Source organism: Bubalus bubalis, chromosome 4 (assembly GCF_019923935.1).
Source record: "Bubalus bubalis isolate 160015118507 breed Murrah chromosome 4, NDDB_SH_1, whole genome shotgun sequence".
Classification (NCBI taxonomy): Eukaryota; Metazoa; Chordata; class Mammalia; order Artiodactyla; family Bovidae; genus Bubalus; species Bubalus bubalis.
In genome coordinates, this window is record NC_059160.1 from 93,644,891 (window position 1) to 93,671,872 (window position 26,982).

The 26,982-nt window shown below is 39.0% G+C and overlaps 1 protein-coding gene across 3 annotated transcripts in view; it reads left to right on the forward strand.

The window, feature by feature from the left end:
- Window positions 1–24,553, forward strand: part of SP1 (Sp1 transcription factor) — a 35,138-nt gene extending 10,585 nt beyond the window's left edge. For all 3 annotated transcript variants that reach the window (XM_025284254.3, XM_025284256.3, XM_025284255.3), the window contains exons 4-6: window positions 18,920–19,088; window positions 21,856–22,055; window positions 22,457–24,553. In XM_025284254.3, coding sequence (XP_025140039.1) covers window positions 18,920–19,088; window positions 21,856–22,055; window positions 22,457–22,770 — 683 coding nt within the window. In that variant the 3' untranslated portion in view covers window positions 22,771–24,553. The remainder of the gene's footprint in view (window positions 1–18,919; window positions 19,089–21,855; window positions 22,056–22,456) is intronic.
- Window positions 24,554–26,982: the final 2,429 nt, after the last annotated feature.

The following is a 26,982-nucleotide window of genomic DNA, read 5'->3' on the forward strand; positions in this document are numbered from 1 at the left end:
AGTTGTGGTGCGTGGTCTTAGTTGCCCCTCAGCATGTGGGATCTAGTTCCCCAAGAGATTGAACCCATGTCCCCTGTGTTGGCAGGCAGATTCTTAACTACTGGACCACCAGCGAAGTCCTAAAAAAACCTTTGAGAAACTGTATTAGGGCCTGATTTTGTCCAGGCCCTAGATAGACAATGCATAATATTTCTTACTGGTGATACATCTGAAAGTAATCTGCTTAGGATTCTTTGGCAGTTTCTTGCACTTGTGAAGAAAAATGTACTTTAAATGTATACAGACCACTTGTCTTTTTTTTTTTTTTGAATCTTTATTCATCCCATTTGTATTAATGAAGGTAAAAAGCCTGTAACTCTGAAAACTATTTGAAAATTTTTTATATCGTCAAGAAATGTTTTTGTTTCTTTTGGTATTCTTTTAAAAGATTATCTGTTGGCATTATTATATTTTGAATGGCCTCCTTATTTATTCTTAAATACTGTTAAGAAATGCAATAATACTCACTGTTCAGTTAACTTACATAGGCATTTACTGAACACCAGTGTACTTAGTAATAAAACTGCTCCCTACAAGGCTTAAGAATTAGATGCAAAAGTGTTAAGTGGAAGTGGGTTCTAATTTTTGATGCTTCTTTCATAGACAAGTTTAATGAAATTTATTGAGCATTTATTGTATATCAAATGTGTATAGGCTCTTGGAATTCACTGAAACAGATGATGTTGTCTCTTGCCTTCTTGGAGCTGTTGTGCTATAGTTACCTACACTTAATGCATTTTAGGGGGGACCAGTTCAGAATCCACCTGGAATGTGGGAGACCTGGGTTCGATCCCTGGGTTGGGAAGATCCCCTGGAGAAGCAGGGGATCCTACTGGAGTGGCGACCCACTCCAATATTCTTGCCTGACAGAGGAGGCTGGTGGGCTGCAGTCGTTGGGATCGCAAAGAGTTGGATATGACTGAACAACTAACCATACAAACAGTTTTCACAACTAATCCTGAGAGTTACAGCAAAATATATGAGATAATAGGGCCCCACAGTATTTTGGATTTAAATTAGTCTTCTTGTACTGTGTCATGTATTGTCTGGTTGTTAATTTTTAATTAAAAATGTTGTCCTGCCCTTTAAATACTGAAACTGTTTTTACCTATAATTTTGGCTCAAGTTTGTAAAAACAGATGCATGGCAAGAGGGAAGAGATTTGTATAAATTTTTTGATGTACTTAATGATGTTTTTCTTTGGTCACTATTAAATCCCTGGCATTTATGTAGTTTTAGGGAAAAATTGTTTAAAATGAAAGAATATGCAAGGCAATGTAATTTTTTTTTTTAACTGATTTTTTTTTCTCTTATTTGTTTGTTTGCGTCAGATCTTAGTTGAGTCATGTGGGTGGGATCTTTCGTTGAGGCACATAGACTCTCTAATTGTGGTGCACGGGCTCAGTAGATGTGGCAGATGGGCTCTTTCATTGCAGTACTTGGGATCATTGCCCCGTGGCATGTGGGATCTTAGTTCCCCAACCAGGGATCAGATCCATTTTCCTTGAGTTGCAAGGCAGATTCTTAACCACTGGACCACCAGGGAAGTCCCTAAGTAATTATTTTTAGGAAAAAAACCATGTAACATAAAATTTACCATCTTAACCCTTTTTTAAGTGAACAGGTCAGTAGTGGTAGGTATATTCAGGTTGCTATGCAACAGATTTCCTAAACTGTTTCATCTTACAAAATTGATACACAGTCTATACCTCTTAAGATCTTTATTTCCCCTTCTTTCCCAGACCTTTGCAGTCATTATTCTACTTTGTATTTCAATGAATTTGACTACTTTAGGTATACCATACAAGTGGAATCATACAGTATTTGTCTTTTTGCAACAAGCTTATTTCATTTAGCATAATGTCTTCTAAGCGCATCCATATTGCAGCATGTGACAGGATTTCCTTCCTTTTTAAAAAATTCACTTATTTATCTATTAATATTTATTTATTTGGCTACTCCAGGTCTTCATTGGGGCACGTGATATCTTTAGTTATAGTATGTGAGCTCTTAGTCACAGCACAGAGGATCTAGTTCCCTGACCAGGGATTGAACCTGGGCCCCGTTCAGTGGAAGCAGAGTCTTAACTTCTGGACCTCTTGGTACTTTTAAAGATAAATCATGCTTAGGTAACTGGTAATTGCTTACCTTCTTATTTTGATTCCTTATACACAAATGACCACAGAAAGCGAAGATGGCTTGTTGCTGGCAAGCATTTCCCTTTTTGGAATTGATTCATTGACCCCTCTGAGCCCCAGAAAATGACAAATTGTCCTTTTATCCCATATTGGATATCCTCCTGTTTAGTTCATATAGAGGTTTAGGAAATTGTAGCATGGCCAGGTATCTTGGTGTAATTAATCTTTTAGTCAAATACCTGATCAGAGCTATCTGAATAAAAGCACTAACATATGATCACATTGTATTATTTTTAACTGAAATGTGAAATTCAGATGCATCCAGACTTTAATTACTAATAGGTCTTTGATTTATTCCTGAAAACATCATGATGACTAATTAAAGTCTTAAAATTTTATTAGAATAACTGGGATGGAGGTATTATAAAATATTATTTTATTACATTATCCAGATGTGTCTTACCATTAAAATTTAAGAACTAGGCATTTAAACTTTTAAGAAATAGGCACGTGCAATAGAGATTATATGAAATAGGCACCTTCATTTCCAGTACTACTTTCTTAGTATTGAAAATTATTACTCCATGGACTGTTTGGTTTTAATCATTGCTTTGCTTGCAGAGGAATTTGATGCTGTTTAAAGTGGTACTGGGGCTTCCCTGGTGGCTCAGTGGTAAAGAATCCACCTGCCAATGTAGGGGACATGGGTTCCATCCATGATCCAGGGGGGATCCCACATGCTAAGCTCATGCACCGCAACCATTGAGCCTGTGCTCTAGAGCCCAGGAGCCACAACTACTGAGCCCATGTGCCACAACTACTGAAGCCCACTTGCCCTGGAGCCTGTGCTATAATAAATAAATAAATAAATATTTATTAAATGAATAAATATTAAATAAATAAAAGTGGTACTGGGACTCCCTGGTGGTCCAGAGGCTAGTACTCTATGCTCCCAGGACAGGGAGCCCGAGTTCAATTCGTGGATGGGGACTAGATCCCACATGCCTCAACTAAAGATCACGTGTGCCATAACTAAGACTCAGCACAGCCAAATAAATGCTTTAAAAAATAATATCAAATACAAGTGGTACCAGCCAAGAGATTTGTCCATTTCCAAAAAGCTAAGCATCAAACTTATAGCAGACTTTTTTTTTTAAGCCCTGTAAAACCTCAGTATTATAGATAACTTTGTCCAGAATGATTCTCTTGATAACAGTGTCACTGAAGGATTACTAATGTTGCATCATCTGAAAACCCCCTCGTAAAAGGAAGACATCCCAGGGCCACTGTAGAGGATTGTTTGGACATACTTGGCATTGTGCTCAGCATGCTTTACAGTATTGTACGTAGAGGAAACCAAAATTTTGAGTTGACCAAAAAGTTTGTTTGGGTATTTCCATAAGATGTGATGGAAGAACCTGAACAAACTTTGGCCAACCCAATTAAAGGTTATGTCTGGAAAACATAGGCTTCTGTTCAGAAGTCAGGTTTAGAGGCTTTTTCTAGTTCTGGTTCAAACAGGACCATCAGGCCCTTGCAGTTGCATTCTGAAACCTGAAATGGAAGTTGATGATGAAACCTACTGCTGCACATGAATAGGTGTGTTTATGAATGAGTCATATTGTGTCATGTCTCCTGTTTTCTTATATCCCCTCCCCACTACCCCTATTTCTAATCCCAACCTCCTGTGAGACATTGGTACTATGAACAAACTCAAGTGCTTGCTGAAGAGAACTCTTTTTTTTTTTTGTTATGCTGCTGTTAGGAGGGAAGATGAAAAGAGTATTTGAAAGTACAATATAAAAATTCACAAAATTATTGAGAGATTGGGAACAGTTGTTGGAAAGTTATTCTGTTTAGTTAGTACTATTTTGGATGAGAAATAGATGACTGCCTATAAGTGGGATCTTAGAGCCAAAATACGGTGGGGTTTTGTTTTAAATATTGTTTTTGCAGATGAACACATCTCACGTCCTGTCTTGTATAAGGTGAAACAGTTTAGCTGGATGAAATAAGTCCAGTTCTGAAACTAGCAGTAATTGAAAATCCTTTGTGAAAGAAAAAGTGTGTCCTGAGTGAGATGCTTAGTATGGACAGGGGAGTGACATGCCAGGATCCAGATCATAGCTTTGCTGCTTAACTGGCTGCGTGACTTAGGGGAAGTTCTTCATCCTCTCCTCTATACAAGAGGGTTAGTATAATATTTACCCCCACAGAATTACTAGGATTAAATGAGGTAGATAACATAATATTGATCCTCAACACACATTAGTGCCCATATCTCAATAGAAGTTCTGTCCTCCCATTCAGTTAAAAGTAGGATTTTGATTACTTAGGTGAAGGCTGCTCTTTAAAGTTGTGTCTAAGATCTTTGCGTTCTTTCTTGCCCATTGGTGTAGTCAGTAAACTACAATAACTGCCAAAGGACGTAAACTCCAGCCAGTATGCTTTGTTCTTTCATAAACCATTCTGGTAAAAACAGTAGTTGGATTACCCATAAATTTTCTGTTTCTTTATCTCTTGTTGACTTGGTTATAAACTTGGTGCAGACTGTTTGCTAGAAAAACATTCTTGATGAACACTTTGTTGACCAATGATAATTAGGTTTTTTAATTTTTGTTTCAACGAGTTATTTTTCTGTCCCTGTGTTCTTGAGTTGTTTGGTTTTCTGTACGTTAAGACAATTTTATTTTTTCCTTTTACCTTTCTAGAACTTAGTTTTACTAAATCACTGTTACTTTCTTTTTTACTCTCAGCTAATTCCTGTCTCACCTATCTCACCCCCTCATCCCAAAAAAGCCCACCCCTTCAAAAATGATTGTGAAATGATTTAGGACATCTAGGCAGGTTTAAAGGATAATACAATGGATTTTTTTTTTTAACCCCTATCCCAGTTCACAAAATGATATATTACAAATACTAAAGCTCACAAAATTTGTCTGCCCTCAGCAGTTTTAAAAAATTGCTGCTAAACTGTGTGGTTTTATCAATTAATGATTGTTTTGATTGTGTAAACTCACTTGTTTCGATCTTCTGTTGCAAAAGGAGAGTAGAAAATTGAGAAACTGGTTAGGGCTGAACCAACTTAAGTTAGTGATTTTGGAATTTCTTGACTTCTGTTCATCTACAGAGCAAGGATGATGATTATATTCTCCTCAATTCTTTGTGGTAGTGTAGATTCTTAAGTGTACAAGTACATACAGATATCTGAGACATTTGGTAGCTGTTCTCTGTACAATTTTAGGTATGTCAGTGTTTTAGATCTTAAATGCCTACAGGAACAGGGCAGGAACCACCTCTGTTTTTCTTTATACAGAGCATGTTTGGTAGCACAAACCTATGGATACAGAATAACTTACCTAAAGGGAACACTGGTTGCTCACAAAGGACTGCTATGTAAATTACAGTTCAGTATGGAAAATGGGAAGATTCAAAGCATTCACTTTATAGAGATCTCTAGAGCTAAAATTAGAAAACTTATTCATTCACTTAGTCGTGTCCGACTCTTTGCAACTCCATGGACTGCATGCAGCATGCCAAGCTTCCCTGTCCTTCACTTAGTCCTGGAGTTTGCTCAAACTCATGTCCCTTGAGTGGGTGATGCTGGTGTCTGACCATCTCATTCTGTCACCCCTTCTCTTTCTGCCCTCAATCTTTCTCAGCATCAGGGTCTTTTCCAGTGAGTTGGCTCTTCACATCAGTTGGCCAAAGTATTGGAGCTTTAGCATCATTCCTTCCAGTGAATGTTCAGGGTTGATTTCCTTTAGGATTGGCTGGTTTTGATCTCTTTGGCGTCCAAGGGACTCTGAAGAGTCTTCTCCAGCACCACAGTTCAAAGCATCAATTCTTTGGTCCTGGTCCTCAGCCTTCTTTATGGTCCAACTCTCACATCCATACATGACTAGTGGAAAAACCATGGCTTTTGACTATACATACCTTTGTCAGCAAAGTGATGTCTGCTTTGTAATAAACTGTCTAGGTTGGTCATAGCTTTCCTTGTAAGGAGCAAGTATCTTTTAATTTTATGGCTGCAGTCACCATCCATAGTGATTTTGGAGCCCAAGAAAAAAAAATCTGTCACTGTTTCCTTGTTTTCCCCTTCCGTTTGCCATAAAGTGATGGGACCAGACGCCATATCTTAGTTTTTTGAATGTTGAGGTTTAAGCCAGCTTTTTCACTCTTTTCTTTCACCCTCATCAAGAGGCTCTTTAGTTCCTCTTCATTTTCTGCCATTACAATGGTATCATCTACATGTCTGAGGTTGTTGATATTTCTCCCAGCAATCTTGATTCCAGCTTGTGATTCATCCAGCCTGGCATTTTGCATGATATACTCTACATAGAAGTTAAATAAAATAAGGTGGGAGACAATATACAGTGTTGATGTACTCTTTCAAAATTTTGGACTAGTCCTTTGTTCCATGTCCAGTTCTAACTGGTAAGGTGGTCTGGTATTCCCATCTCTTTTTTAAGAGTTTTCCAAGGTTTGTTGTGATCCACATGACTTCATTCATGTAGTCAATGAACCAGAAGTAGATGTTTTTCTGGAATTCCTTTGCTTTCTCTATGATCCAGCAAATATTGGCAATTTGATCTCTGATTCCTCTGCCTCTTCTAAATCCAGCTTGTACATCTGGAAGTTCTCAGCTCACTTACTGTTGAAGCCTAGCTTGAAGGATTTTGAGCATTACCTTTGATGATAGGAAAAAATATTTTTAATTTAATTTTTTTTTTTTTTTGGCCATGCCGCTCAGTTTGTGTGATCTTAGTTCCCCAACCAGAAACTGAACCCAGGCCAAGGCCGTGAAAGCTTGGAATCTTAAGCACTAGGCCACCAGGAAACTCCCTAAATATATTTTTAAGTAACTTGTTTAACTGGTATTGGTAAAAACATTAAACAATAAAAATAATTCTGAAAATAAAGTAAAAATTAATTGAACTTTAACTATTCAAAGATAATCGTTGTTGAAATTTTGGTGATCATCCTTCCAGCCATGTTTTTGTACCTTTGTGTACAATTTACAAAGAAGTCTATATATTTTATTAATACTAAAATAGTATTATACTCTTTATAGTGCTTCATAATATTATTTTTACTGAACAGTATATCATATACATTTTTCATAAATAATAAATATCATCATTTTAAATGATTGTATGGAAATTTCATGGTATGTTAGTGCTGCTGCTGCTGCTGCTGCTAAGTCACTTCAGTCGTGTCCGACTCTGTGCAAGCCCATAGACAGCAGCCCACCAGGCTCCGCCGTCCCTGGGATTCTCCAGGAAAGAACACTGGAGTGGGTTGCCATTTCCTTCTCCAGTGCGTGAAAGTGAAAAGTGAAAATGAAGTCGCTCAGATGTGTCTGACTCTTCGCGACCCGGTGGACTGCAGCCCACCAGGCTCCTCCGTCCATGGGATTTTCCAGGCGAGAGTACTGGAGTGGGGTGCCATCGCCTTCTCTGATGTTAGTACTAGGATATGCTTAACTCTACTGATGTACTTTCCACCCTAAAATTTCATTGTTACAAGTAATGCTGTGATGAACATCATTGTTTATACTTTTTAGATTAAAATTTTATTAAGTGAGTGATTCTATTCCTAGGTATATTTCTAAGAGAAATGAAAACACATATCCACACAAATAGCAGCACTGTTCCTGAGAGCTGAAAGGTGGAAGCAATCTAAGTGTCCAGTGGGTAAACAAAAGTAGTCTATCCATTTGATGAAGCATTATTCAACCAATAATATTGGTTTATGTGTGTTAATTTTATAATGGCTATGTTGCAGTCTTACTGCTTTCAGTAATTTTTAGTGATTTTCCAGGTGTATTGTCATGTCAACTACAAATAATATTACCTACTCCATGCTAATATTTACACCTCATTTCATTCTTGTTAAATAACAGTCACAATAGTAGGGATCCTTGTTATATATTTCACTTCCAGAGGAGTGATTTTAAATTACTGCATAATATTTTATCAAGTTGTTTGCCACAGCTTATTTCTCTTTTGTTGTATTAAATACTCAAGTAGTTTCAAGATTTCTGTATTTTTAATACAGAATATAATAGACCATACAGTTTTCTCATTTTAAGTCATTTTCTTAGAATAAGAATATTCCTCAGGAGTATGTTTGCTGATTGGCTCATTACATAATCAATATTAAAAGAACAGGACAGAAAGCTCAAAATATATTAAGTAAAATGCATACATCTAAATTATTCATTGCCATAGTAAGCAGAAGTTGAAGAAAACCATTTAGGAAAAGGAGTACATAGATGCATAAATGAGCATCTGTATATTTTCATGGAGTAGCTTTTCTGTCTTTTTTCCTTTTCTCATACTGTCATAGACAGTTTAACGCTGTCATGTATTTCTTTAACACTAGGTATAAATGAGAGTTTTCTGCTTTTAGTATTTATCTAGTAGTCTGGACAAATTAAGACGAAGGGAAATTTAGTTATATTAAAAGTTACCTTGCAGTTTATGGTGGGGGAGTGTTAAAATATCAGCTGTACTACATCATATTACATAATTATACTGTGGGCATTACTCATGCATAAACTTAGCCCTATCATTAAAAGGTACCCAACATGTAAGCGCCTATTCACATGTTCACTTCAGGCATCTCAGGATAGTATGGATCTGGAGTTACTTTTTTTTTGTGGCTGTGCCATGTAGCATGTAGAGTATTAGCTCCCCGACCAGGGATCCAGCCTGCACCCCCTGCCCTGGAAGTGCAGCATCTTAATCACTGGACCGCCAGGAGTCCTCTGGAGAGCTACTTCTTAATGTTGGTTCAGATTTTTATGCTTAATGCTACTGTATTACGATTACAAATTTGTAAAGCTTATTTGTGCAGATAGGTAGTAGTTGAGGGGAAGATGGAAAAAGATAATAATTTGTTGGGGTGGTAGAATTTTTGATATATTCACCCCCTTTTTTGGAGAAGGAAATGGCAGCCCACTCCAGTATTCTTGCCTGGAGAATTCCGTGGACAGAGGAGCCTGGTGGGCTACATACAGTCCATGGGTTCGCAGAGTCAGACACAACTAAGTGACTAAACGACCATCACTGTTAATAGTACTTTATTATTACTATTCTACTTACATTTTTAATAATCTTATTCACAGGGGAGAAGGGTAGGGGGAAGGGATTGTTGGGTAGTTCGAGATTGATATGTACACACTGCTGTATTTATTTATTTTATAATTTATTTGTTATTTTTGCTTGTGCTGGGTTTTCATTGCCTGCATGTGGGCTTTTCTCTAGTTGCTAAGAACAGGTGCTGCTCTCTAGCTGTGGTACGCAAGCTTCTCATTGTGGTGTCTTCTCCTGTTGGAGAGCACAGGCTCTGGGCACACGGGAGGCGGTAGCTGCCGCATGTGGGCTTCAGTAGTTGTGGCTTGTGGGCCCTAGAGCGTGAGCTCAGTAGTTGTGGCATGTGGCTTAGTTGCTCTGCAGCATGTGGAATCTTCCCGTACCAGGGATCAAACCCATGTCCCCTTCATTGGCAGGCGGGTTCTTATCCACTACACCACCAGGGAGTCCCACACTGCTGTATTTAAAATAGATAACCAAGGACATCCTTGGTGGTCCAGTGGTTAAGACTGCATTTCCACTGTAGAGGCTATGAGTTCAGTCCCTGGTCAGGGAACTAATAGGTTCCCATGTGCCATGTGGCACGGCCAAAAAAATAAATAACCAACAAGGACCTACTCTATAGCATAGGGAACTCTGCTCAATATTATGTAACAACCTAAATGGGCGAAGAATTTTAAAAAGAATAGATACATGTATATATAAACTGTATCACTTTGCTGTACACCTGAAACTGCCAAAACATTGTTAATCAACTATACTCCAGTATAAAATAAAAAGTTTTTGAAAAGGAATTTTATTAGAACATCGTGGTGGTGGTTTAGTTGCTACGTTGTGTTCCACTCTTTTGTAATCCTATGAACTGTAGCCCGCCAGGCTTCTCTGTCCATGGGATTTCCCAGGCAAGAATACTGGAGTGGGTTGCCATTTCCTCCTCAAGGGGATCTTGGTAGATAGCTACTATTATTAATTTTTCTTCGGGACCCACTAGAGAAATTAATTTGGTCTTGTTACCGAGAGCCTCTAGGATATTTGAGTATGAGATACTTCTCTTTACTGTGTATATCTCTGCTTTGCTTCAGCATTCTTTCATGCTTTTATCATCACACAGCATCTTCTTGCTATATTTTATCTAGGAAATTTTCTGAAAACATGAAATTTTGTCCACACTTTTTCTTTTCAAAACTACACTGTGCATTCAGAACAGTTACTTTTGCATTACTAATCAACCCCAAGCAAGTTTTAATCGTAATTAATGAATTACATATAATTTGAAGACTTCAATATGATTATCCTTTTTCAGTGGTAAATCCAGTGAGTAGAAACAAAATGTTAGATTAGTATGCATTTTATTCTTGGCTTTACAGTATTTTATTGTTGCTATTTTAAACACTAATGATTGAATTTGATGTTATAACTCCCTTGCCTCGTATGCTCAGTCGTGTCCGACTCTTTGCGGCCCCGTGGACTGTAGGCTCCTCCGTCCATGGGATTTTCCAGGCAAGAAGACTGGAGTGGGTTGCCATTTCCTTCTCCAGGGTATCTTCCCAACCCAGGGGTCGAACCTGGGTCTCCTGCATTGTAGGTAGACGCTTTACTGTCTGGGCCACCAGGGAAGTCAAAGAACATACTGTGGATAGTAAGGGTACATGTATAGATGCGAGGAAAACAACATTAAAATTCACATTTAACCTTTCTTTCATTTTCTTAATATATAGTGATTTACTGAGCACCTCCTAAGTGCCAAGAACAGTGCTAGGTAATGTCCATAGTTATCTCAGTATCCTTTTTGCCAGTGAAGGCTCAGAGAAGTTCCTTGGCAGAAAGTGATGAAACCAGGAGTCATACCTAGGTTTGTCCAGTTGTACCATGTACAGTGCATGCCTGTATTAATTTTAATCATCAGAGGCTCTCAGTAATTTAAAATGTCAGTTGTTGAATATGAACAGTTAGTTAGAATTAATTGTGTTCATCTGTTTTGTTTTGTTTTTTTTTTTGACTCTACTGCTTGGTGTGTGGGATCTTAGTTCCCTGACCAGGGATCAAACCTGTGCCCCCTGCATTGGAAGTGTGGGGTCTTAACCACTGGACCATTAGTTCATCTACAGTGTGTCTTAATTTTTTTTCACCGTGCCGCACCGCTTGCAGTTCTTTGACCAAGGAGTGAACCCAGGCCCTGAGCAGTGAGAGTACAGAGTCCAAACCCCTGATCTCCAGGGAATTCCCAACTTTGTTCTCTTAACCTTTATGTTCCTCCTCCACAGCTTTCCTCTGGTATATATTAATATATATTTGAATGAATTTTATTTTATTTTTAAATTTGTTTACTTGGCTACGGCAAGTCTTCATTGCAGCACTTGGAATTTTTGGTCTTCCATATTCGTTGAGGCATGCAGGATCTTCAGCTGAGGTATTTAGACTGTTGGTTGAGATATGCAAACTCTTAGATACAGCATATGGATCTAGTTCCCTGACCAGTAATGGAACCTGGGCCCCCTGCATTGGGAACTCAGAGTCTTAGCCACTGAACCACCAGGGAATTCCCTAAATGAATTTTTAATCATAACAATTTGAATAATAATAGGTAATTAGTTTGGGAGGGATGTTAAAGTGAATCCCCTTTCCCAGGATATCAGTATGGTGAGAGCTGGGAGGAAAGGTAAGGCAATTCTTGTTCATTTCTTTGTCTTGAAAAACAGTTTTCACTATGGAGTGATGTTGAGAGAGATGGGAAGTAGATGAAAGTCTTGGAATTTACAAGAACTTCAGTATTTTACTAATAATCAAATTTTCAAATCCTTGGTTTTCTTGGAGATGAAAAATAGGGAAATCTGTAGCTTTGGAATCATGATGGTTGATGGAGAGACATTTGAATTATAGTTTTTTAAATGGTTGCATTTCAAACTTGTGCATATACTGCACATCCATGCCCATCTTTGTTTCTTCTTAAGCCTCTGCCCTTGGAGGGTGGGCTTTTAAAACATCTTATCACTTCGTTACAGTGACACCTACTGGTGAAAGCCTTTGCCATCTTTGGGTAGATTGCCCTGTACTTAAGGAATTAAGGGATTCCCTGGTAGCTCAGCTGGTAAAGACTCTGCCTGTAATGCAGGAGACCCTGGTTCAATTCCTGGGTTGGGAAGATCCCCTGGAGAAGGGATAGGCTACCCACTCCAGTATTCTGGGGCTTCCCTGGTGGCTCCGCTGGTAAAGAATCTGCCTGCAATGCAGGAGACCTGGGTTCAATCTGTGGGTTGGGAAGATCCCCTGGAGAAGTGAACACCTACCCACTCAAGTATTCTGGCCTGGAGATTTCCATCAAATGTATAGTCCATGGGGTCACAAAGAGTCACATAGGACTGAGCAACTTTCACTAAGGAATTATCTTCATACTTTCTGAACACTGTTAATATACCAAAAAATGAGAAGATGCATAGACTAATTTTTTTCCTGCTGTATAGGTGTTTTTAATGATAAAAGTTACAGAGTTATACTACAGAAAATATGAGAAAGAGAAAGGGAAAAAAACTAATAGCACTGCCCATTGCAGCCACCGATTTGGTGTGCCCAAATTGCTCTACTGGATGTAAATTTTAATGTATGCATTTCTCTAGCATAACTTTCTTAGTATGCCTGTAATGTGTTTCTTGGTTTGTTCAGTAATAACGTAGCATGAACATTTTTTCTAGGTTGTTGTAATATATATAGCCCTATCATTAAAGAATAATATAGTATAAGCATTTATTCTGAGTTCAATTAATCATAATTTTGCTGACTGCCTAGTAATCCATCTGGTTACTTGAACAGTTTATTTACATTTTAATCCATTTCTTGTATTGCTGTTGTAAATCATTTGATGAATGTCTCTTCAAATGACTCTTTCCATGTGTTTGCTAAGTTGCCTCAGTTGTGTCTGACTTTTTGCAACCCTGTGGACTGTAGCCCGCCAGACTCCTCTGTCCATAGGATTCTCCAAGCAAGAATACTGGAGGGGTTGGCATTTCCTCCTCCAGGGGATTTTCCCATCCCAGGGATCAGGTCTTCTGCATTGGCACACAGGTTCTTTACCACTAGCGCCACCTCCGAAGCCTGACATTTTCCGTAGTTGGATTTTTTTCAGTGAAGAGCATTTTTATGTACTCTGACCTTTCCCCAAGTAAATCGTTGTTGGCTGTGCTGGGTCTTTGTTGAGGTGTGCAGGCTTAGTTGTTCTCCAGCATGTGGGATCTTAGCTCCTCCACCAGGGATCAAAACCACATCCCCCACATTGGAAGATGGATTCTTAATCACTGGACCATTTGGGAAGTCCCATTAATCCTAAATACTTTTTTACCCATGCCTTTTTCTTTACTGGAACCACTGCCCTACTTTAGACTTTTATTACCTCGTTATTATCAAATGGAATAACCAGTATATTCCATTTTTTCCCTTCCAACACTCTCCCTCCCAACTCTAATACTTCTCTTAATAGAGTGTTTTATTATCACTTTATTATACAAATTATAGGACAGATATTATACTTGTTGGTTTCATGTTGTGTCTTCCCAAGTGAGATAATGAAGCTGGGAAGCTTTGCAATGGCCAGGATTATATCTAACTCGCTCCAGAGCTTAATATAGTGTCTGGCACATGTCCTTATTTGTTGGGTTAAATATTAGTCACATCTTAAAGACATGCCCTATATTGCCAATGTGCCCGACACATATAGGAAACGTGCTGTTTCCCTGGCTGATGTATGAAAGTGCTTATCCATACTCTCTCTACCATCACCTTTAAAAAAAAATCAGTCATTTAAATATCTGTCTTGCATCTAATAATATCTGTTTTGAAGTTCATCTCTTCACCTACATCCTCCCTCTACTCCACCACCATCCCACACTCCACTACATTCCTTCATGCTGCTGGTAGTCTTCCCTTTGCCTGGAACTACCCTTCCCTTGCCAACATTCTTCACTTGGCTAACTCCTATGCATTTTTTGAAGTTTGGCCCAAATCTCAGTTCCTTTAGGAAACAGGCCCTTTCTGAAATTCTAGACTGGAGAAATTACCCTTTTCAGTTCTAGAAAATCTTTGAATGGCTTTTAGTATAAGGTTTATATCGTTATTTTGAAATTATCTGTTTCTCTCTTCTCTAGTGAACTACAAGCTCTTCCACAGTGAAAACTATTTCTTTGAATCTTCAGCACTTAGTGTAGTACCTGGATCAGTAGACAGTAAATATTTGTTAAACATTTTTACAGATTGCTATTAGAGAGTCCACATGGCACTGTAGGGATAAGGTCTTAAGGAGGTTTGTATATAGGAAACCCTATAGATTATCATTTATACATGTCTATGGGTATAAAATCAGAGAAGGCAATGGCACCCCACTCCAGTACTCTTGTCTGGAAATCCCATGGGCGGAGGAGCCTGGTAGGCTGCAGTCCATGGGGTCGCTAAGAGTCGGACACGACTGAGCGACTTCACTTTCACTTTTCATTTTCTTGCATTGGAGAAGGAAATGGCAACCCACTCCAGTGTTCTTTCTGGAGAATCCCAGGGACGGCGGAGCCTGAGGGGCTGCCGTCTGTGGGGTCGCACAGAGTCCCACACGACTGAAATGACTTAGCATAGCATATGGGTATAAAATATGATGATTAAGTAACAGGAAGTATTTAATGTGTAATTAAGTTTAGAAGCAAGATATATATATATATATATATGAATTTTTATAGAGCATAACTTACTGATGAATTAGCAAGGGCTTGCATTCTGGAACAGAAGGGAATTAAATTTCTGGTGCCCATTCTTTATTCTTTTTAAAATTTTTCATTTATTTATTTTTGGCTGCACTCGGTCTTTGTTGCTGCACTCAGGCTTTCTCTGGCTGCGTCGAGCGGGGGCTGCTCTCTATCGCAGCGCTCGGGCTTCTGTACTTGCAGCACACGGGCTCGGTATTTGGGGCACTGGCTTAGTTGCTCTGTAGCACGTGGGTCTTTCCAGACCAGGGATTGAACCCATGTATCCTGCACTGGCAAATGGGTCCCTATATACTGTACCACCAGGGAATCTTACACTGTGGAGGTTTTTATTTCTTGATTTGGAGCCTTATTCTGGATACCTTGTTCCTCATGTATTGTTACCAGTATTCTGTTTCAACATAGCTGAAAAGACACAAACATTTTGTGGTCTGAGATATTCTTCTTTGAGTTAAATCTGTTGTGTAAAATGAAACATTGAGAAAACCCAGTGTGTGCTTAATATAGGTATTGTTCTAAAGTTTAGTCTTACTGTATTAATACTTAATGAATTAAAGAACACTATGTTCCCAAAGTCATTTCAGAAAGCAGATAATAAGGAAGTGTATGGGAACCACCCTTTTGGAAATTATTGAGAAGGTTCTTATTTCATCTTATTTTAGTATTGCCCAAGTTTTTTTCTCAGAGAAGAATAGGGTGTTTGACTTGCTATGTGGTGGTCTTGAAAGTTCATAACTTCAGCACACTTCTTCACTTTGAGGAAACTAAAAAAGTGCGTAACTGCGATGGCTATTTCAGAAACTGATGCTAGAGGCAACCACTGAGTTGGGCAAGACTGTCATTAAGCTGTGCCTTTGGTTTACTAGTTATTTTAATCATGGAAAGGAAAATCTTTAATTTATTTCATTGCCTAACCAGTACCACATTTTAAGATAAAACTGTTCTTATTCTAAAACTGTTATTAAAAGAGGCAGGGAACAGATTCTGGTCTGATGTTGATACTCTGTTGACATTTTATCCCTTCTTTTTGTTAAATGAAATTAAAAATTGTTCATTCTATCTAACCCCATTCTCAGTTTTCTTAGTTTGAAAAAAATTGAAATCATTGTGGGGGTCCAGGAGGATATTAATTTTTAACTGTCCATTTTGTAAGAATTGAAAGAGGGTTAGATATTTAGTTTTAGTAGTTCTTATATCTAAGTATATTATTCTTATGTTTCAATAAAATGGAGAAAGGTTTGCTTCTTTTGAGTTGATTGGGGCAAGGGAGAACTTTGAGGATTGATAAGTTGCTTCTCAAATTTTAATGGAGTTAGTTTAGCTTGAAAAATAGATCAAAGAAGATGATTTGCTTATATGCACCACAATTTTATCGTTTCTAAAGACCTATTATAGATAGTCGGATCACTAGTTTTATAATTTTCTCTTCTGAAGGTAATTTTTGGTAGGTAACTGTTGGCAGTACTAACTTGCATCCTACCTTATCTGCTGAGCTGTTAAGGCTTATTTTAAAGGATAAATTCTCCATCCCCACTAGGGGGAGTTTCCACTTGGCCGCACATAATTTTTAAGCAGAATGAAAATATCGGCGTGTCTTGTTCTATGATTTCTCCCTACGTTTTTCCGTAAGGTATTTCCCTAGCATTATTCGACGTGTGTACTGAATGTCTGCTGTGTGGCAGCTCAGTGTTTCCTGTGTTATGCTCAGCAACTTCCATATTTGTGTTTCACAGTAACTTTATGAGATCGGTAATGTTTCATCCCAATTTTACTGATGGGGAAATTGATAACTAGAGAAGTTATTTAATCATTACCAAAAAAGCTAATCGTAGCGCAGGGACTCATTTCTAGGGTCTGTCTTATTTCTAAACTGGTTCTTAACTTGTGCTCCAGTACTTCCCAGTTTTCATTCTGCCAGTATCATGGAAATCTCAAAATATTCAAATTACATTTATTTTGCTATGATAGGCTGTGCTAGAAGTGCTAGAGTGAGAAACAGAGCACAGGGAGGGCTGCTCATGAGGCGCGTGACTCAGATTATGCTGATCGGCGGAACAGAGTTGAAATGAGGTACAGAAGTCAAGAGCCTGGGTTTCTAGATGTTTATTTATTTAGTTTCTACCCCATTTATTTAGTTTCCTTCTTTATAAAATAGATAAAGCAGGGTAGTTCAACAGTCTCCATTTATTAGAATCTTAAGTATGGATATAGAGTTTTTAACTTATTTGCAAAATGCTTTCATAGGTGAATGCTTATTGATAGTAGATTTGAAAACTGGAGAATGTTAGCTATTCCTTTAAACCATTGCTTCTGTCTGTTGGCCTAGAACAGTGTTTGAAAATGTCAAATGCGACCCATTAGTAACTCATAAAATCAATATACTGGGTCATGACCAGCATAAGGGAAAAAAAAATAGAGTCTAGAAAATTTCAGAATACACTGCTTAGCATAAGGATAGACACTTTTGTGAAACTATTGTTTCAATTATATATATATGTACTAGATTATATTGTCAAATATATATATTTTTATTGTATGTTGCAAGTTTGAAAAGCTTGAAAAACACTGTCCTGGAACTTTGTAGAATTTATCTATTTTAATTTTACCAGGAGAGAAATTATAGTGAATTTAAGACAAATTTATCTTTAAAAGGAAATGACATCAAGTAACAGAATGTATGTATGGTGTTTTCTTTTTTGTGTGTGCATTCTGAAAAGCATCTAATCCCAAACTAAAACCTTCTGGCATGTATATAGCTAGCTACGAAGAATTAACTTTGAGGACTTTCCTGGTGGTCTAGTGGTTAAGACTCTGTATTTCCGCTGCAGGGGGCTTGGGTTTGATCCCTGGCTAGGGAACTAAGATTCCACATGCTGCTCCGCATGGCCAAAAAAAAAAAAAATTAACTTTGATCTCAGCTCTTTGGTTTTCTCTGTGTGTCAAAATTTATAATATGCATGTACTGTTTCCTGCTGAATATTCAGAACAATTTTTTGCTCATTTCAGGAAATTTCCCCTTTTTGGTTTTGAATAGAGTCCCGTAAAGTCTTATTTTTAGTCACTTCCATTTTGTTGGTTCCATAATACATTAGCTCTGGGAATGAGTAAGAGATTTGTTGTAGCCTCTTTCTGGAACAGTATGCAACTTTATCTCATTCTTTTTAATGCATATATAGTACTCCACGTAAGTTTATTGTAATTTACTTAACTAGTTCAGCAGTGGTGTACCTTTTGATTTTTTCCCAGTTTTTTGTTATAAGGCTACAGAAAACTTTACTGTCACTTATGTTTGTGTTCTCATGAATATATCCATAGGACATTGTGATTGAAAGTGAAATTTCTTTGAAGATGTGCACTTAAATTTTTAATGATATTGCCAAATTGGCCTTCAAAAAGGTCATACAGGGAGTTCCCTGGCAGTCCAGTGCTTAGGACTCTGCACTTTCACTGCCAAGGGCACAAGTTCAGTCCCTGGTTGGGAAACTAAGATCCCACAAGCTACATAGCTCAGGTGCACCTCCCCCCCCCACCCCCCCAAAAAAAATAAATAAATAAAGGTTGCACTAATTTTCACCACCTGCCACTGAGCCATCTGGGAAGCCCTGTACCTTTGCCGATGCTGTGCCTTGTTAGAGTTTTAACTTTTTAACCTGGTAGGTTAAAACAATCATAAAAGTCAAATAGAATTGTGTTTTCAAATTTGAGAATGAGCATGTTTTCATATACTTATTGTTTCTTTGTCTCTGTAGTGCTGATTTTGAGATTTCAAGTACAGGCAATATCAGTGAAGGTGACTTCAAAGTTTTGAAGAAATGGTGCTGTAAAAGTCAAGGGTCACTGTGGCTGTGATACCTGTGGCTATGATGACCTTCCCACCTTGACCCTTGTACTCTCTTAATTTCAGGTGATCATGGAGCTCAGCTTGGCCTCCATGGGGCTGGTGGTGATGGAATACATGATGACCCAACAGGGGGAGAAGAAGGAGAGAACAGCCCAGATCCCCAACCCCAAGCTGGTCGGAGGACCCGACGGGAAGCATGCACCTGCCCCTACTGTAAAGACAGTGAAGGAAGGTAAGTTGATTCAGCCGGTCTCTTTAAGAGTGTAAGGATGAAAAATTAGTAGATTAGGAGGTAAAAATAAGTGGGGTTTTTTGTTTGTTTTGTTTAAACTTTAAGACTTGGCAGGGTTACACAGGGATCAGAGATAGTACAGTGCATTTGGTTAGGTCACATGTGGTCTTGGTTCCAACTCTGGTCCTTTTCATCAACTCTTAGACCTTGGACCTTCAGAGATGCCTGCTTTCTGTTAGAGACAAGGAAGTCAGATGGAGCCAAATGGTCAAACGATTGTTACTTTATGTCTGTTTTGAGATGTTTGTTTGTTTTTATTCTTTAAAAAAATTCTATTGGTGAGATAGTTTTAACAAGATATCTTATAAAACAGCCTGGCAAAGAAATGGAAACATACCTACTGTAATGATTATTTTACAGTGACTGTGTGAAAATCATGAGTTTCTTTTTTTCCCCCTCAAAGTAGATAAAACTACTTATTCTGGGTAGAAAATTCTTCAATCAAATAATATAATATCTCCTACAAAACAGACTTCTGATAGATTTTCGCATTAGTGTACTGCCTATACAATATTATCTCTGAAGAGTTCCAGGTTATTTCTTTTTCTTCAAGTCACTGACTTTGAAAGAGACTAGAAAGTCATATAGGTTTTTAATTACCTTTGAAAAAAGTCTGTTAAAGTTTTGCCCCATTAAAAATAAGCACAGGGGACTTCCCTGGCGATCCAGTGGTTAAGAATCTGCCTTGCAGTGCAGGGGACTCAGCTTGATTCCTGGTCAGGTAACTAAGGTCCCATGTGCTGCCGAGCAACTATGCTTACACGCTACAACTAGAGAGTCCATGGGTCGCAATGAAAGATCCTACATGCTGCAGCTAAGACCTGACACAGCTGAATAAATAAATAAATACTAAAATAATAATAGTAATAATATGCACAGAGTTTCCCTGGTGGCTCAGTGGTAAAGGATCTGCCTGCCAATGCAGGAGACACAGGTTCAATTCTTGACTTGGGCAGATCCCACATGCTGCAGAGCAACTAAGCTCGGGTGCCACAGCTGTTGAGCCTGTGCCCTTGAGCCCCATGCCCTGCAATAAAAAAACCACTGCAGCTAGGGAGTAGCCCCTGCTCATTGCAGCTAGAGAACCTCCACATAGCAATGAAGAGCCAGCACAGCCAAAGTAAATAAATTAAATTTTTTTTTAAAAGAACTTAAGAAAAAAATAAGCACAAAAATAAGAAATGTACCAAAACAAAAAACAATTTGAATTCTTTGTAGGTTACCCTACATTATGGGAAACATCTGAATCAAAAACACTTGAGTACATGGACTTCCCAGGTGGTCCAATGGTTAAGGTTCCACACTTACATTGTAGGGAGCATGGGTTCGATCCCTGGTCAGGGAACTAAGATCCTACATGCTGCATAGCACCCCCAAAAAATTAATTAAAAGGGGGAAAAAAGCTCTTGAGTACAGTAGAGTTTCCCTCTCAAAAAGCTTCAAGTGGATTTAAGTTTTTGAAAGAAATTCTGTGATTTCCACCTAAGTGTGATTTCATTTCCGTTTTTTTTTCCTGCTCCTCTGCTAATGTGTGCTGTTAAAACCCAAGGCAAATCTCTTTTGGAAATCTCCATAGTGCCCACTAATGGATCACACATGGTACAAATTGGTTTGGCAAAAACATTTCAGAACTGATTTCCTGAGAAGAGCTTAGGATTTGCTCCATATAGGGAATTTTTTTTTTTTTAACATACCTTGAATTAGTTACGGTCCTTATTTCCCCTCTTTTAACTTTTTTCCATCCCATCTTCTTCCACTGATGTCTCTCATAGTACTTTATCTTTTCAGCTTTTAATCTTTACCTTTTGGCTCTTGACCTTTATTTTGGAGAAAGGAAAGCTTTGTAGTTGTAAAATATTATGTTTTAAAGTTCTCCACCAAATGCTTAATGGAGAGACCCTTTGTTCACTAATAAGTTCCCAGTCAAAAATATCACCACATCACCATATTCACAGTGGCTCCCATGGAAAATGCGTGTATTGAGACTTAACGTCCAGAAAAATACAGGAAAATGCCTCAGAGATTTCACAAGTCACCTTGAAAATGACCTCACACATCGGAACTGACTATAAAGATTTAGCTGTTGATACTAAAAGTGAAGGCTTTTGGGAATCCCCTGGTGGTCCAGCAGTTAAGACTCTGCACGGTCACTGCAGAGGGCGCAAGTTTGGTCCCTGATCCAGGGACTAGGATGCCGCATGCCATAAACAAATTAAAAAAATAAAATGAAGGCATTTGTGTGCGTGTGTGTGTTGAGAAGTCTTTTTTCTTTTTGTAAGCTGCACATATCTAAGTGCACGTTTTGATGTTTATTTATTTATAGCTACACTAGGTCTTTGTTGCTCTGTGGGCTTTTTTTGTCGTGATTGGGGGCTATTCTTTGTTGTGGTGCACCGGCTTCTCATTGCAGTGGCTTTTCATTGCAGAGCACGGGCTGTGGGGCCCGCAGACTTCAATAGTTGCGACTCCTGGGCTCTAGACCACAGGCTCAGTAGTTGTGGCACAGACTTAGTTGCTCCGTGGCATGTGGGATCTTCCCGGAACAGGTATTGAACCTACATCTCCTAAGTTGACAGGCAGATTCCTTTTTTTTTTTAAATAAAAACTTGGAATAGTTTTGAGTGGGTCCAGTAATTACTATGGATACTTTATGACTCTAATTTTTGTCTCCAAAATGAACAAAGAATAATTGTGTTTTCACTTCCAGGGGCTCTGGGGATCCTGGCAAGAAGAAACAGCACATTTGTCACATGCAAGGCTGTGGCAAAGTATATGGCAAGACCTCACACCTACGGGCACACTTGCGCTGGCATACGGGCGAGAGGCCTTTCATGTGTAACTGGTCATTCTGTGGGAAACGCTTCACACGTTCAGATGAGTTACAGAGGCACAAACGCACACACACAGGTGAGCGGGAACTTGGGAAGGGAGAGGTAGTAATGGACCAGAATGAAAAGACAAAATATACCTCGGAAGTAACTAAAATTTCTGAGCAACTTATGTTTGAAATTGAATGTATGGATCATAAATGGCATTGGAGTTAATCTGAAAACCCTTAAGAAATAAGGATTCTGAAGGTCCTATCTTACTTTTCTGCTAAACTTCTTCCTTTCTGAGTACTCTCTAATCTTTACTCCCCCCCCCCCACCCCAAAAGACAAAAGATAATCACCAGAATTTTCTTGTTTTTAATCACCTTTTAAGATGAGCCTTATTCTGCCTTATATGGTTTGAAGGGAATGAACTGAACAAGGTACCCCTACTTCCTAAGATGTGATTTTCTAATCTTCTTACTCTTCCTTTACCTAGGTGAGAAGAAATTTGCCTGCCCTGAGTGTCCGAAGCGCTTCATGAGGAGTGACCACCTGTCAAAGCATATCAAGACCCACCAGAATAAGAAGGGAGGCCCGGGTGTAGCCCTGAGTGTGGGCACTTTGCCCCTGGACAGTGGGGCAGGTTCAGAAGGCAGTGGTACTGCCACCCCTTCAGCCCTTATTACCACCAACATGGTAGCCATGGAGGCCATTTGTCCGGAGGGTATTGCCCGTCTTGCCAACAGTGGCATCAATGTCATGCAGGTGGCAGATCTGCAGTCCATTAATATCAGTGGCAATGGCTTCTGAGATCAGGCACCTGGGGCCAGAGACATATGGGCCATACCCATCAACCCTGGGATGCAAGGTAGCATGGGTCCAAGAGACGTGTGGGAGAGTGAGCCATGAGGCATTAAAAATGCATGGTGGTGGGAAAAATTGGGGGTGGGATACAAAAGAAGAGATGGGGTCCTGGCACCCACCTGTATCATCAGTACCTTCTTAAAGTGGGAAACATAGTGAAAATTCTGTCGGTGCCACCTTTGCTGAGCATTTGTTTGACCCCAAACAGTTTCTTAACACTTCTTACCCCAGCCTCCCCTTCCTGCATTTCCCTTCTCAGCTCCCCCATGATGGATCCCCCCCTTTCCTAAAGCCATCATGCCTTGATAAATATATATGATCATTGAAATACTTTTTAACAAAAACAGATTCTATATTATATATATATATATAAAAGATATATAGAGATGCATTTGCAGGGGTTGGCTGGGAGGAGGAAGGAGACCATTCTGTGACCAAAATACCTTGGTCATTTTTTTTTATATTGCCTTATTTCCTTATGGCTGAGCCTTGTTGTGACACATCAAGATTTCTAATAGATGTTGTCTTGGCTTCCCACCAGATTAAGCATTTATATGCTCTGCTTTTAGTTTATATATACATACATAATGTTTTCCTTTCTTAATTTTGTCTTTTAATTTGGGATCAGCTTCTTGCACTCTTTCCCTGACTCATGCCTTTCTGTCTCCCCTTCTCTCGCCTGATCACTTCATGTTTTGTTTTTGGTAGTGGTCCCTGGATGAGGCACTTCTGTCATTTTTTAATAAAGTCCTTAGTCCCAGCAGCAGAATGGAGAAGCCTTGAAGCTCAGGCGAATGCTTGAGGTAGCTGTGAAGAGAGTGTTCAAAATACTACTGACGCAGGCACCCTTTTGGTGCTGGAGAGTCAAAGGCACCTCTCTCTTCATTGGCTGCTCTAAGCATCAGGAATCAGAAGTCTTTCTATGGAATTGTACAAGAGACCCTTTGAAAGTTATAGTCTGGGATCAGTTTGTCCAAACTGTGAAAAGATGGTCAAATAATAGGTAGGAGCTTTCAGTAGGAAAATGATGTGCTCAGAAGTGGAAGTGACTCAAGTAGTTCAGTTCATGAGTTAGTGGAGTATTTGGACCTTTGTGCAACTGTCTTCCAAGGTAGCTCTAAGCTTTGATGTGTGGGCTTCTGAGTTCACGTTCTGAAAGGAAATACACTTCCTCTTTTGAACATCTCCAGTAGTTGCTTTCCCATTATGTTATTACAGAGCATCAGCCAGTGACTCTGTTCTGGATTTCCATTCTGCAGAACTCCAGAGCATGGATCAGTGGCTAGGCAATGGTTCTTTGATCTTTCCCCTTCACTCTTCGTAGGGTGACTCCTGAGGGGAAAGGAAGTGCTCATGATCATGGGAATGATAGCCCAGAACAAAAAGAAATCTTGTCTTACCACTGTGGCTTATAGGGGAGACCAGGGAAAACCATCCTGCTTTTCTCCATGGCCTGATTCCTGAAGAGACTGATCCAAAAATTACAGCGGCAGGGAACTCTTAGTGCATTTGGCACTGAGATTTAAATGCAACCAGAGTTGTCCTCAAGGCCCAGCCATTAAAACATTGTCTCTCTTGACTTTCTGGTATCTCGTCAGAGAGCTTTTCACTGTGAGGAAGTGTGGAAATGGCTGTGTGTATGTGTGTAATCTGTTAGATTGGGGATAGGTTTTCTGTTAGCCAATATATAAGAGACCTGCAATAAAAAATTACCCTAATCTGATAGAAAGTGAAGTGTCTGTGTATGACCGTGTGTGAATGTGTGTTCGTGCTTGTATATATCTACACACAGATGAGAAATTATATTTGAAATTGTTGGAAAATAAATCAAATTCAGATCAAAATGCCTTTCAGGCCCATTACCTAGAAATCTATCTTAAAACCTGGGTATGTTCCTGAGGTCATTGCTTTGCTTTTGCTAAACTAGTTACAATTATGAATGGGGGATATTCTACTGCACTTTTAAAAGAAGAAACTATTTTTGTGTTTGAAAGTGAAACCAACATCCAGATCTATAGTAGAGTCCTAATTCCTCTCATAATTCTGTTTACCTTGACTATAAATAGATGATGCCATGATTCTACTATATATTTTATATAAAATCTATCCTAATTAGGGTTTGGGTAAGTTTGTGTTGTTGTTTAACCTGAAATACAATAACTGTTAATATTTTAAACAAAAGCTCACTCCATTTGGTCCTTTGTCTGCAGACTTAATAGTGTTTTTGACACAGAAGCTATTGCAAGGAGCTTTCCCCTTATCAAATTGCATTAATACTGAAGTAAAAGTTATCTGCCCAGCCATTTATCACACCCTTTGTTCCCACTCAAAGGCAGAACTCTGAACATGTTATTTTATATCTGTAATCATGTACATAGGCATCTTCTGGAGGAAAGGGGCAAGATAACTCACTGGAGTGTGCAGTGTTTTGATAGAACATTTCAAGGAATGGAATCTTCCCCAGAATGAAATTACTAGATGTAATCTAGCTTAATGATGCTGAAGCTTATACACTTTTAGGTTATTTGATGATGGTTTTCTCTGGGATGGAATGCTGGTTTACCCCCAGCTCTTGGCACAAGCAAATTTATATCCAGTTCTTTCCACTTGTCCTAGTTCCTTCTCACCAAGGAAGCTCAAGATTCAGTATCTTGTTTGGCCCTAAAACGAAAGCCGCTACTGCTTTTATCTCCCAGCAGCAGTAAGTCAGTCAGTCTTTTCCACAGCAAGTTAGCCCACATTCCTTGAGTCAGGAGCTTATTGCTGAAAGTCCCTTTCCCTGAACTTTTTGCCAGAAGAAATTAGTGTAACTGACAGGCATATTGAGTCTTTTTTTTTTTTTTTCCCCCACAAGTTGCTCTTTTATGTAACTTTCTAATGACCAAACCTTGTGGGGTTGGGGGTGCCCAGAGAAGTGATAATATTCCCTTGTCCTTTCAGGTTGCCTGTTCACATATATCTGCTTATCATTTGATTGTCTCACTTTTTACCCAGAGCAGTAACAACCCATATCGTCTTCCTTCAGGGACTTCCCAGCGGGCACCCTGTTATGGGTGCCATGTAGAATGCAGTGTAACAGATATTTTTCAGAATTCAGAATAGAACTCTTGATGCCAGAATGTATAGACTGAAGTGTTGGGTAAAGATTATGACTGGGGGAGGGTTAGAGACAAAGGCTGTAAATTACTATGGCTGATTGATTTATTTCTACTATATACATATATATATTTTTGCTTTTGTATATCCTATATAGGAAACTAAGCATTGTATTTTTTTTTTTTTAACAAATCTGAGAAAGCACTATGAACTGCAGATGTTTGACTTTCAGAATATATTTTGTATTGTTAATATCTTCACATTGTGTGAATACTGGAAGCTGCAGATCTTTGCTAGGATGCAATAAATTTATACACTTTTTGAGGGGTTCTTCTGGGGGTATTAATCAGGCCCCTGTTATGCTTTTGGGGAGCTCTGGTGCTAAAGTTTTCATTCAGTTGTAAGTACCCTGATGCCTTTTCGACCTTGGGATCAGATCAAAGGAGTTCTGATCCAGGTACCAAGGAAAATGAGGATAGTCTAGCTGCCTCAAGTGAGGGGCCCTTTGCATAGCTCTCCTTCCCCCTTTTCAAGTACCCTCTTGGAGTTGGGAGGAGGAATGTGAAATCTCAGAGTTTCATCTCCCTTAGAAGAGAGCCAGTAACTTATTGTGCAAGGATGAAAGGTGGCAGCAGTAGCTTTGGGGAAAGGGAGGAGGATATGGCACTTCTCCAACCCCGGAAAACATTGCTTTTGAAAACTGCTGATAAACTATGGGTAGGTTATTACTTTTGTTTAGGAGCCTGTGTGCTCTGCGGTGCCTCTCTTGGCTCTACTCCTGGGGTACAGACCTCATCTAGGAGGATGAGGAGACCAGCTTTGAGGTTGACCTGTTTCTTTTCTTTGTCTGTCTTCCCTAAACACCAGCTCCAGGAGGACATTAAGCAGCCTTAAGCTTAAATTCCTACTCCCTCTTGCCAATTTAGCTCACTTGCCTTAGATCGGAGTCTGGGAAAGGGGGAAAAAAATGGGAGTCCCTGGTTTCATTCACCTCCTAGGTCTTCTCCAGTTTGATTTCCCCAAACCCAGAAAGATTGCCTCCACAATGTTCATTTGAGGGAA